At 39.7% G+C, this 13136-nt stretch overlaps 1 protein-coding gene across 1 annotated transcript in view; it reads left to right on the top strand.

Annotated features, from left to right (window-relative positions):
* Positions 1-219: 219 nt before the first annotated feature.
* The window catches only part of COL5A2 (collagen type V alpha 2 chain), a 100113-nt gene continuing 87196 nt past the window's right edge, over positions 220-13136 (top strand). Inside the window, exon 1 of the mRNA XM_072342159.1 lies at positions 220-739. Coding sequence (XP_072198260.1) covers positions 637-739 — 103 coding nt within the window. The 5' untranslated portion in view covers positions 220-636. The remainder of the gene's footprint in view (positions 740-13136) is intronic.

The following is a 13136-nucleotide window of genomic DNA, read 5'->3' as shown; positions in this document are numbered from 1 at the left end:
CTGTAGACTGCAGTCACATTTCCCAGTACAGCTGGAGCGAGGCAGGGGGCAGGTACCGGGGAGGGAGGAAATCCTCCTCTCTCAGTGAGCTGGAAGGGATCAAGTTCCTAATAAGTGAATCAGCTCCTAGTGGGGCTCTACCCTTCAGTCCCAGGAAGTGCGTCGAGGGGAAAAGCAGGGCTTTTTTTTTCTCATGGCAGCTTCTTACTGAATTATGCTTTACTTTCTTAATAAATGGTTCTGACGCAGCACACGCTGCTCTGCAGCAGGAAAATATCTTGCAAGTATATTCTTACAGAGAAAAGTTCAAGGAAGAGTGAAGCTAGCTCTGATTCGGTTATTTACCATCAATCAGATTCTTGCTTGGCAGGGAGTGGATGATTATGAGCCTGAACAAGCCGAAAAGGGGCAGGAAGAGAAGTGGAGGCAGCATTCTTCCTATTTAAAGCTGCATCCCCTGAAAAGAGAGCTTGCAGACTGCACTGGAGCTGGTGCTGAAAAAAAGGGCTCTCAGACTTTGTCTCAGGACTGATGCTGAAAGACGGAGAGATTCCCCAGCTGGCTTCATGGTGCTAAAATAACCTTCAGTTTCTTCACATTTCGCTGCCCGGGAGGATACATGTCTAATAGCTAGGCATGATGGCAACCAGGGTAGAAACAAGAACTTTTTTCATCCTTGCTGCTTTATTAGGGTTACTTGTTACCATAAGAGCACAAGAAGAGGAAGATTATGACGCCGGTGAGTTTTTCTCTCCTTTTTTTTTTTTTTTCCCACTTTTTTTTCCTTTTCCTTCTTTCTTTGAGTGCTGAGTTCTTACTGTGTCATTTGGTTAATGAGAGAAATTCAGAACTTTTTCGGGGATTTGTGGTTTATATGCTAAGAATGGGACCGTAAGGCTCATGGCTTGGGAATATAATCAGAAAACAGAGGTTTTAAAAGTTGGACTTTTATTCGGTGTTCTCGGGTCTCTGTGCACAGTGCTGTGAACACAGAGGAGAAAGGAATGATTAAATGCAAAATGCAGCTGTGGAGCACCCTGAAGTAAACTCTGCTGCCTGGCACAAACAACACACGGGGCTGGAAAGTTTGCAACAAAAGAAAGTACTTAGGATGGGGCTGAAGGAGGCTCCGGGGCTGGAGACCAACCAGAGCTGGGAGAAGTAAACACAGGAGCTGTGCAGGGTGGAGTCTTTTTGCACCAAACGATGTCTGCTTTCTTATGTTCTTTGTTTTAAAAACACAAAAATGTCTTTTTCCTTTCTTCTCTTTTCTTTTGTTTCTTTCTTTCTCCCCTTCCTTTCCCTTCTCTGTCTCCTTCCCCCTCTGGCCCTGGCTGCAGAGGCTGTTTAATCCCCAGTGACAGGCTGTGATGGAACACAGCCTTCCCTGCCTTCGTGCTTTCCCACCCTTTGGCTCACTTATCTGAACAGCAGAGGTTTTTAGCAAGCCGTCTTAAAGCGGGAGGTTTGGCCGGCTGTGTACCCGACCTGTGCAACTTGAACTTTCTGAGGCTGTTCTGTTTCTTTTCTTATTTAACATCATTTCAGTGTCTGTAGGGGAGAGGGCAGAAGAATCTGTAGTAACTGTTCACTTTCATCAGTCTGAGTGCCTTGCTGTCCGTTGGTTTCCTGAAATGTGAGAAGGCTGGTTGCAGGACAGTTTGTCGCTATTGTACTCCTGAAAATGCTTTCCAGGCTTCTTGTGTGTTGCGTTTTTGGATGTTGTGTGGAAAAGAAGCCAGAAGGGCCACTCTGTTGCTGTACAGTGCAGCAGTTAGTAATTATTTTATTGCATATTTACAAGAGATTTATTTTTCTTGCAGCTGTATGTCTCTTGCAATACCCTGCGTTGCACCAGAGAGCAGGTTTCAAATTGTGGTGACTAAAACATCCCAATAGTTGTGACAATTTTGTTCTACAGAGCAAAGCAGGACACTCTTGACTCTGCGTGACTGTCTAAGAGGTCCCATAGAGGGGGCACTTCGTATAATCTCGCGAGTGTAATTCAAATACTTGCCATAAAGGGAGAGCTGTGGTACAGCTCTTTCAGATACGTAAAACACAAAATAAAATGCTTTTGAAAATATTGAGGAGCAAAACAACAAATGTTATGTGAGATGGCTGTGGGATCAATTATTACGTGCCATTTAGTAGGTTGCTGCTATTATGGAAATTAAGGGATGAGCCAGTAATGTAGCAACACCTTCTGGGATGTACTTCCCATATGCTGATGGCTGAAGAAACTGAGAGGTATGTGGTAACTCAGAGAGTAAAATTCCCCGTAATAAATTAGTAACATCTGTTTGCACTTATTTCACTTATTCATTTTCCTTTTTGGGAACTTAAATAGCTTTTGTCTACATGAGAAAGCTGTCTATGTGAGAAAACTGCTTCTCACATGCTCAATATATTAAAAATGAAATCACAAAAAGAAAACTAACTGTGCTGTGAGGGATGGGGCACAATGAGGAGGGAGGGAGCGCATCCTGCGTGTAGGTCTGGTTTAAGTGCATAAATAAGGGAGTTTAATTCTGATGCAGTTTGTGACCGAAGCTCACAAATGCTGCTGAATGGGGAGGTTTGGGTCGTTTGTCTTGGTTTCAGTATTAACCTGCACAGAGCAGTGCACGTTGTATGGTGCTGCAAGTGGTTTCATCTTGGCAGCTACTTCACTTCTACCTATTCAGTTGGTTCATGTCACTGGAATATAGGCGCTGTGTTTAAACAAATTCCAGAGGCATGTGGGGACACAATGATGGCGTTTGAAGAAGGGAATATTAGAAAAATGTATCAGATTTGCAGAATGTATTTGAAGTGGTATTATACCGTTCGGTTTTCATACCAATACTGGAGAAAAACGGGAAGGATTAGAAACTGGTTCTGTCAACCACAGTGGAAGAAAGAAGTAGCTTTTGTAGAAGCATCTTACAGAGTTTATCGCAGCAGAGGCGATGTACATATATTGATAGATAGTTACAACAGTAAAGCAGGTAAAATAGATTTAAAACAAAAACCAAAACCATGCATTATTACTGCTTAACATTTTTTTTCCTGACAGGTACCTTGTTGTACTGTTAAGTAACGCCAGTTTCTATATTCATTTTTTTTTTTCCTCTTGGAACCATTGCAGGTTGATCTGTTTTGCTCAAGAGCACTTAGCTGGCAGTGCTGAATAGTTCACACACTTTAGAATGCACATCCAGAATGTGAAAAACAGATACTTTCAAGTCTAGTACAGCAAAGTTGGTCATTTTGAGTCTGACTGCTTTGAATATGCCCATTAAAAAGTTACATGAGAATAAAGCCTGCCCTACAAATGCCTAGGAGTGGATGATCTGAGTTTTATGTTCCCTGCAGGGGCTCAGGCAGGCTCAGAGATGGAATAAGTAGCCAGAAGCGGGCTGAAATTACATTATTTAAGCTCTGAACCTTTGGTGAACGGTTTTCCACACACACACATACACTGTTGACTTTCTTCTTCCCTTAGGATTCAGTACACAGGAAGCAACTAGCAGAAGTAGTATGTGTATCCGGGATCCTTTCCCACCCACTTGGGAGTTGAAATGTGATTACTTTCTTCAAAGCTGTTACTTAAGAAAACTAGAAACATACTTCTGGTGGAACATCTCTTGGTAACTTGGCTCAGAGCTGTTGCTCTGGGAATTACCTCCTTTAGGAGTATTTGTCTGCAGTTGATTTGGGCATAGCGGTGATGATCTAATGTCACAGTCTCCTATATTTTTCACTTTACTCCTAGACTTATAATTAGATTCTCATTAGTTTCTGAATAATGCTCTTTTCTGAAAATTTTGAGTTGATTTATCCTTCCTGGTCTGGCTCTGGTAATGTCATCCCTACATTAGCTGAGATCAGTGCGAGCTCTAGTATTGATTCAAAGTATCTGAGCTAATTTCCTCTTGTTCCACTGTGTGAACAAGAACAAACAAATGAGGGTCATTCCCTCTGAATTCATGATCCTCTCTGACCTCTTTGAATTCATCAGGTCTTTCAATTTGTCTGGAAACCTTACAAAGGAGCGAGGAGACAGAAACAGCCGAGCTGGTTGAATAGGGGCTATTAAATATGCCCATCTACCCCTCCCTAATAACAGAGATAGTATCTTCAGGGGGAAAAGAGGTTAATGTGTTGCACAGTGTCCTCTCCGTGACAGGTGCTGGAAATGTGGTAACAAGTCTGCTCCAGCTATGAGAAGGAAAGAGAATTATTGAGCCTGCCAGATGCTCCTTTGGTTTTCATAGGTCTTTCAACCTTAAAAAGGAGTCCTCATAGTTCCATTAGAATGATATGAAAGAGGGGAAAATAGTCTGTCCTGATAATTTTCACTGTTTTAGTGAGGACCTCATAGTGCTTTGGTTTTCCTTTCCCTAGGTTCCAGCTCTCAGAATCACTGGCATAAATGCATACCTGTGCTTTCAATGAGAAAGTGTGTGTGTGTGTGTAGGTATCAATGACTGTGGGTCTAATTTTTGCAAATAACTGAAAAAAAGAAGTGATTTTGAGTCCGAAAAAGCAGAAAATGTGAAGCCATCAATTATAAAAAGAAAAAAAACAACATCATAACCAACAACCCACAAACAAATGTTCTGTGGGGACTGACTCATGATGTGACTTCTGAATATTTGTGGTTGGTTCCCCTGTCCATGACAGTGTGGGGAAGAGAAATTTCCAGAGTCCTCAAGAAGATTCCTCCTACTCAGACTGAGTAGGCTCTTGCTCAGACATTCCTCAATCCGTATAAGCGAGGTCTTAAGCCATCCACATCAGCTCATATTCTTTCTATTTTGTTTGTTGAAGTTTTTTTGTGTTTGAAGAATTACACGTGATGGTTGTTATTGTAGACAGTTTTTGCCACCATGTTTCCACGCATAGATCATTTCGCTCCAAACCAAATGGACGTTTTTTTCTGTCAATCCTCATTCATGTTTTGGCACACTCACAGTTCATTCTATGATGAAGTCCTTTTATCTTTCCAGTTTGTTTCGCCGTGATAACATTTGGGGTGATTTGTTCATGTAAAACACTGCAGGGTTGCTTTGGTTTAGCAATATGTATTAACTTGAAGCTAGACTTTTTTTTTGGTTTATGTCAACCTTAGAGAAAAAAATAATAAAAAATTCAATTTATTATAGATGGGCATAAGACAATTTTGCTTAATAGCAGTTCCTGACGTTTAAGTAGTATTTAGCCAGATTTCTCTCTGGGTTAGCTGGAAGTTGTATGACTTGTGTGTGGTTAGAACTTGAGCTGTCTGGCTCACCAGATTGCTTGGTTTACAGTGTTTTGTGAGACAAGAAACACATGGATTCTTCTGCGTACGTGTGGGGAAGCAGTTACTCTGAAGGCAAACCTTTATGCAACATTACAGTCCTTTAAAAGAACCAAGCAGATGTTCATGGCCTGTCTGCAACTAGTTTTCCATATACGGAGAAAGGCAATGAACTCCGTGCCAAAAAATAATACAGCAATAATAAAAAATAGTTGAAATTCCAACTGCAGGCACGTGATCTTTCCTTATATGTACACTGATTGTTTCGCCCATGTTTGTCTTTGTGAATCTGCTCTTTTTTGTGTGTAAGCTCCTGACATACAAAAATTTCTGAGGAAAAATCCGATTAGAAAGAAAACCTCCCTGTGCTTATCCAATGAATTCTGTTTGATCAAAGAAAGACTGAACTTATACTTCAACTTATTTCATAGACAAGAGAGCCTATCCTCATTGGAGAGCGTAAGGCAAAAATAAATATCCTTTATTGTAAAATGAAAAATTCATCAGATGAATTTGGAATTACTTTTTCCATTTTTTTGAGAAAGGCATTTTGGACTTGGAATCTTTGATGCACGAGGCAAGCCGCATTGCTGTGTCTGCCTTAAAGCTCAGGATGCAACTGACTGCAAACCCTTCTTGGTTAGATTGCCCTTCTCAAGCGCTACTGAGAGTGTTACATGCAGAAGGTCAGATTTAATTTGAACTGAAACGTGTGATACATATTTTGTTATTAATTCCAGGTGTAATGAGAAGAAGATATAGAAAGCGATGGAGCTTTTAGTACTATAAGATAAATCTTCTTCAGTTATTGAATAAATAATATGCTTTCAAGCTGTGAAAAAGTTGCTGATAAGTCATGTAACATTCTGGGTAAGAGAGGTACTTGAGTGGTGCCATTGTGTACTGTTGACATATCTGATGTAGTCAATACAGTCTGTGTGTATAAATTATACCTCTGCTATTTTTTCATGAATTTTATTACACGATTTATGTTGGGCTTGTTTTTCTGGTTTAAATTAGGCAATTTAAAGCGTTAGTGCAGGTGCTGAGTTACATAACACAACGTTTTCTACTTTCTACACCTTCTCTGAAGCAAACTTTAGTGATAAGTGTCTCCTTTTGATCATGTTTATTCCACTGAAGGACTTTGACTGAATCACAATTCCTGCTTATTCTGGTTTTGGCCATGGCTCATCCATGTCTATCGTTTATTTTCATTTGCTTCTTCACTTTGCAGTGCTAAGAAATTAAAGCCAGTGAGGGACTGCTTGATAGTACTGTAGGATTGTAGTTTGACGTAGAAGATGTGGAGCTCCACCAGCCATTGTTGTGCACCACTCATACTGCTCCAGTGGCTGGCTGGGTCTTGAGCTGCGTGTTTGTGTGTCAGCAACAGGAATGATGGGCAAGATTCTATGTAAGTGCACTGACAGATGATTCAAATGGACCCTAAGGAGGTTTGACTTGCTTAGATTATTTTGAAACAGAAAGTGACAGGAAACTTTTTTTTCCTAAGTCACCCAGTATTACTTAAAATTGTCTACTGTAGAAGTACATGTTGTGCCATTTCAAGAAATAGTTCATTGGAGGAGGTCCTGGAAGGGAAAACGCTGTATGCTTTTCATACCCTGTGACTGATGCATTTCTATAATTCTAATGAACATTTCTGCGTTTTTTGGATATATTTCAAGTTAATATTTTAAAGAGAACCAAATATTTAGACTTTGTTATTGCTGATTGCAAGGAAGGGCACTGGGGCCCTCTTGCTTCTAAACATTTCTGCAAATGTTAATTTTGAATAATCACCAAATGAATATGAAAGCCTTCTGCAGATAGCAACCAGTAATGGGAAATCTAACCCCCTGTTGCCTTTTCTTAGTAATAGAGGTTTTTGATGCCATGATACCCTCAGACATCCTTGCTATAGACCATGAATATCGTTGATAGTTCTGAATTTATTTAAAGTCTATGTTAGAAGTTTATTTTTTTATAGGAAATACAAATGTTAAATATTCTGTGACTCTCTTTAATGCTCAGATATGATTGGAAACTACACATAACTCGTACAAATAGTGATAGTGCTTTTTTCACTGTGGTTTATTACACTAACTGTATGTTCATCTCTTTCTTACTCCTGAGTTGCATTGCACCTCAGTCTGTATGTGGTTCCCATCTGTGTCACTGAAAAGTTTGACGTGCAGCGTAAGCCAGGGGAGAGGTTGACTGCCATTGGATTTGTTACTAAAATGCTCATCTCATAGGTTAATTTACATTTATGAAAATAGTCATATACATGGAAGTTTGGATGCTGATAAGCGCTCAGTGCTGTGGTAATTAAAATCTCTAAACAGTTGCTTACAGTTATGCTTCCTTTCCAGTAACCTGAATTTTTCATAGCCTGCTGTGCTGTCTTTTATTCTCGCAGTGAGAACAATTCCATTACTCTGCTCTCCCACCCGCGTTTGCTGTGGAAGGGTCATGTGTTATGTAAGCACGAAGACTAAGGAGGATTGTCAGGGGTCAGCGGTGGTGTGCGGCTGTCTCATACAGGAAACCACTGTTCTTGCAGACCCTTGAGATTCTTTTCATATCAGCTGCTGAAGAAGAGACTTCTCTCTGGAAAGCGAGGCTCGTGTTGTTCCTTGGCCGTGCTACCGTCAATTGAAGGTAGACTGGTTTGGAGTTGGGGAGAATTTGTGTTTCCCCGTATCTTTGTGTAAGCAGTAGAGTGGGGAAAATGATATAATGGGGCCATTTTTGTACTGAAAAGCTTCCACGGTGTTTTGTGTGTTCTGTGATTTTCATTTATAGCATAGCATGGACAGACTGGAGAATTAATGTGAATCTCTGTGCCCCAGTTCTTGGGATAATGGGGCTAAATAGAAACACAAACAGCGACTCTGATACTGCTGGCAGGAATTCAGAGTTCTGGGCATGAACTCATGGAGAGTAGGAACAAGAGTAAACTGTTTCATTGAGGCGTGTTCCCTGCTGTGCAGTAGATGGCTGATGAGAAGGTCAGTACGTTATCTTTCTCCAATAAAATACTTGCCATCATCCTTCAGGAAGCTGAGAATCTTAAGCGCAAGGTTAAAGGTGTAATGTCAGTGTGTTGTAGAAGATTAAGGAGGTCAGATATATCATCATGAGGGTATGTTTTGGCCCAATTGGTCCAAGATTAATACTGCACTCTAAAATGACAGTGGAAGGAAAGAAGACAAAAAGAATTTCCTTCTTATTTGGGAAAAACTTGAGCCACTGGACCCTGGATGCCTTCAGGTGCCTTTAGAAGCCATGCTGAGAGTTCCCTTTAAGGTAGTCCTCCCTCTTCTTGGAGATCATAGTAAACCTTGATTGATCAGTCAGTTATTTTATCCCTTTACAGTCCAAGGTCTTATGTCACCTGTTTTGTTAAATATCACAATAGGCCAGGGAAAAATGTTTGGGGAAAACACATTGAAACAGGATCAACAAACAGAAGCTTATGTTGCTTAGCTGTTTTATATTCAGCTTTGCTCAATTTCTTTACAGGGTTCTAACAAATATTTATATGTATGAAAATACATGATCGGTGTCCTGTGGTGATTATTTTCATCTCATTTTTTTCCTATCTTTGTGACTCTTTCCTTCAGCTGCAGTGCCTTAGGCGTTCCAGGTATACTGCTTTGCATGTGCAGTGGCTGGGAACCAGCATGCTGTGGCACATTGTTGAGATATGTGATTGAAATTTCACTGCCAATTGAAATCTCACTTTAAGCCATCAGCTTAAAGAAGTTAAGGTCCGATAAACAGGAGAGCATTTTGGTGGTATCTGTAACCAGGCCCATAGAAACGTGTCAAATGAATGAGCTACCTTGAAGGTTAACCACTGAGGGCTCCAGCTGGCAAAGCATGACTGCTGGTGCTACCTCGAAGCTTTCAGATATCAGGCCATTTATTTCTTGTAGTCCAGGAAAAATTACTGTTTGTTCATCGGAAGTGTTGAAAATCTGTTAGATGTCAGGTGGTCGGGTGCTTTTATTATTTGTTTTTTTGGAAATATGAGCAGGTTTTAGACTCACGGGTGGCACTGTAGCATCTCTCTGTGCACTAGGACTGAACTTGAGACTTATTCATAGTGTCTACAGTGTGCGTCATTGTTGTCACAGGGGAAATAGTTTTGTTTTGTTAGAAATCTTTTTCTCCAGATCATTGCAGAATTTTACTGCTTGATGACTTTATGCTGCATTGGTAATGTGGAAAAGCATTTCGCTGCTAATAAAGCATTTGGTACTGGTATTGGCTTGAACACTGCTCGTATGAATGGTGGGAAAAGGAATTAAATATACATGTTTAACAGAAATCTGTGGTGGATGATACCTTAAGTTTAGGCGTGGTTTTCTGGAGTCATCTATGAAAGGAGCAGGTTGTTAATGAATCTCACTGATGAGAATAAGGAATGAAATAATTGCCATCTGTGCAAAAATGTGGGTAAGAATTATAAAGAACAGAATTATTGTAAAGTGAAGACTGGACTGAAGGTTGTTTTTAAAGGAAACAAATTAATTTTGTGTTGTGCTGTCTGATGGGAGGAGGGTAAAACTTAGAACACAGTTCTTTGTCACATGGAATGATCTAATAGAACAAAACAGTGTCTTCATGACCCATGCTAGACAGAAAAGCATGAGGAAAAGTGAAAGGCTTTTGTTTGACCTTTGGTGATCAAGTCCAATGCCATCCTAAATGGTAATCCGTGAGGGAAAGAAAAATAAAGGTAAGATGGAATTTTAAGGGTGTATTTGCATGAGGCAGATATTTTGAGAGTTGAATCTTTTTTACTCAGGGGTTTTGCTTTGTATATACCTGCCAGACTGAATAATTCTCAATTTGTCCAAAGATCTGAAGAGGGAAGTCAAGGGGAAGGAAAACAGGCAAGACCTTGCAGAGAGGCTCTATGTAAAAGGTGGAGCTCATGTGTTTTGAGGAGCCTGTGGCTCTGTGTGACCGAGGCATTGTTGCCCTCCTGTGACTTCAGTGGGGAAAAGGTGTGGGAATGGTTGGCCTTTTTCACTCGCCTAGAAGCACTGAAGGGAGGTTCTTGTTCTATACATCAGCCCTGGCAGTGTTTTTTCAGGAATATCAGGCATTACAACAGTATACACGCTTATAAGACTGAATTGGTGCAGTAAGTATACATTGCCTCTTATGAGACATAGTAACCCTGCATTTTAGAGAAAAGAACCTGTAAAAGCAGCATGAATTGTCTGAGTAGTGGAGCTGCATGTGACAGCAATTCCGAAGACATGATTAAGATTTTCATAGGCCCAATATTGAAATCAAATTACTTTGGTGTCGTTTTTATAGGCAGATCACAGAATAGGCTCTCGGTTTTGCATCTGAAATCCCATTTTTGTTTATCCAAGGCTTTCTTTACAGGAAATCTTAGTAGACAATATATATGTGTATTTTTATTTCAAATTGCGTGCACTAGAAAAAGAACACAACTCTGAATTTCATCTTATGATTCATAATTACTTAGTAATAATGTTACTAAGCAATAGTATTACACCCTAATTTAGAATTCTTTCAAATCAGGGATCTTTTGATGAGAAAGCTACTTGAACTTAGTACTTGTACTTAGAAATTCAGATGTGTTTTAACGTAATGTTAAATTTTAAATGAGTATAATATGTAATGCATTTGGTATATATGTGTGTGCGTATATACATATATTTGATGCAGTTTATGTAGTTTGAAGTCTCAAAACATCGTTTATTCCCATTGCATGGAAACAACATTGCAAGACAAATGCACTTCACCAGTGAAGGTAAGGCAGGATGATTTCCAGATGTTTAAATGCTCGTTTTGGCAAGTGCTGGGAAACACTGAAACTTGCATTGGCAACAGAAGAAAAAAAGGAAGCAAAGAACCCAATGTAAGAGACTTCAGGCCTGGTGACAAGGAAAGCAGAGCATGGAAAATGGAGTTGTATGGAGAAGGAACAGCTAACAAAACAGTATGGCTGCTATGGCAGCATTGGATATTAAAATTACATTGATGACTGGCAGAGTGCTTGAAATTCACTGCAGGGTTCTAATTAGCCAAATTGTCTTTTATCTGTATTTCATTTTTCTGATTGCAACTTTTGCTCCAGTCAGTCTAGACCTCGATACTGTGATTGGGTAGTTTTGGTGTGATTTGTTTCTTTGTTGTTATTGCAGTTTGCAGGACTTTCCTATGAATTTCTGTAGTGCTGGTGAATGCAGAGCATCCTTGAACTACTGTCATCTGCATACTGAGTCATCACGCTAATAATATTTTTGTTGAATCACATGGATTGTCATATTGAATAGCTGATGTGTTTCAGAGGTAAAATTTGGCTCCTCTGTAAAGAAATCTCTAGATAGTGAACCACAGGAATTGTGGCTTCTTGTCAGGTTTCACTACGTAAACCTCTCTCTTGGGTTTGTCTTCCTTTTAGTACTTAGACCAAAACTTTGCAGCTTTACCACATTGTGTCAAAATGTGCACACTTGACTTTAACTTTTTTTTCAGGGGGCTGGGTGGGAGAGAAGGGTTAAATCGCAACCTCTTCGGGACATGCATATTTGCCATTACCCTGAAGGATGCCAGGGCCAACCACTGTGAGTTGTACTGCTCTTATTTTTATTAGTGATATCATTCTCATGGTTTTACAACGGAGGATATGGAGAACTGGATAGTTTTTTTTTTTTTCTTTTTCTCCAGCTGTTCTCTGTTTCTTTGAGCCTGCCCTGGTTTGCCAGGAAATCTTTGTAGGATGGAATTTGTCTGTTTTACAGGCACTGTGCGAGACGGGTGGTGTATTTTGTTTGTGCTTAAATGTAATGAACACGGAAAGTAAATATTTGGTGATTTTAAAGCTCCCATTCAGCTGAAGATTTCAGAATCTATCTCCAGGCACGTTAATAGCTTTTTTTCTTAGAATAGGATGATTTGTATTTCAAAGTGTTTTCCTAAGTACCTTAATGAATGAGGATTTTGATTATCTCCTTTTTTCATTTGAAAGAGGACAGCAAACATCAGGATCTATTCATCTGAAGTAAGAAGCAATTAGGAAAAACAGTGTAGCAAGGAGTTGCTTGAAATAAAAGAGTAGTTGTCTTGGAAATCTTATGTCAGCTATACTGAAGAGAATGTAGGCGCACATAGTGATTATTTAAACAGAAAAATATTTCATATTTTCGTATTTTAAATCTGTTTAGATGTTTACAGTATTAGAGGTCTGTAGGCTTTCCGTAATCCACCCCCACATTAAATCATTCTGAGTTTTGCTGTCTTTTTGTTGAAATTCACAATTTCAACTGAAGTTTGCCATCAGCCATGAGTAAACACAAGGCCATAAACTCAGCCAACTTTCTGGTTTCAGCAGCTTTGATTTGAGTCAGATTTGAGGAAAGGACAGGCTCTTGTACAGACACTGCAGGATCTCTGCAGTAAGAACTGGCAAGTATGGCCTAGAAGGCATGAAAGGCAATCGGTGTGCTTAGGTATTGTAGGTGCAGTCTCGGTGACAACAGAATCCATAGGACTTGGAGCTGATTTAGGTAGAGTGCGTTTTTATTAAAACTAGTTTCTACTGACAGAATTTCCACAGGTTATACTTGTGGTCACAAAGAAAATAAATCAGAATGTGTTTTTCATGAATTGGATTTTATTTCTTTATGTGATGGCTCAATTCACTCTTCATCTTGCCCTTCTTTGCCCTCTCTAAAAAAAGTCAAATAAAATCTTGTCTATTATGAAGGCTGAAAGGCTGAAATTCTTTCCTGAAGTTTGGAAGTCTAAGTCATTTGTTTATACGATGTAATGCAGTTCACAGTGTAATGTA

The sequence above is a fragment of the Excalfactoria chinensis genome, chromosome 7 (genome assembly GCF_039878825.1).
Source record: "Excalfactoria chinensis isolate bCotChi1 chromosome 7, bCotChi1.hap2, whole genome shotgun sequence".
Classification (NCBI taxonomy): domain Eukaryota; kingdom Metazoa; phylum Chordata; class Aves; order Galliformes; family Phasianidae; genus Excalfactoria; species Excalfactoria chinensis.
This window is presented reverse-complemented; position numbering and strand designations above follow the sequence as displayed.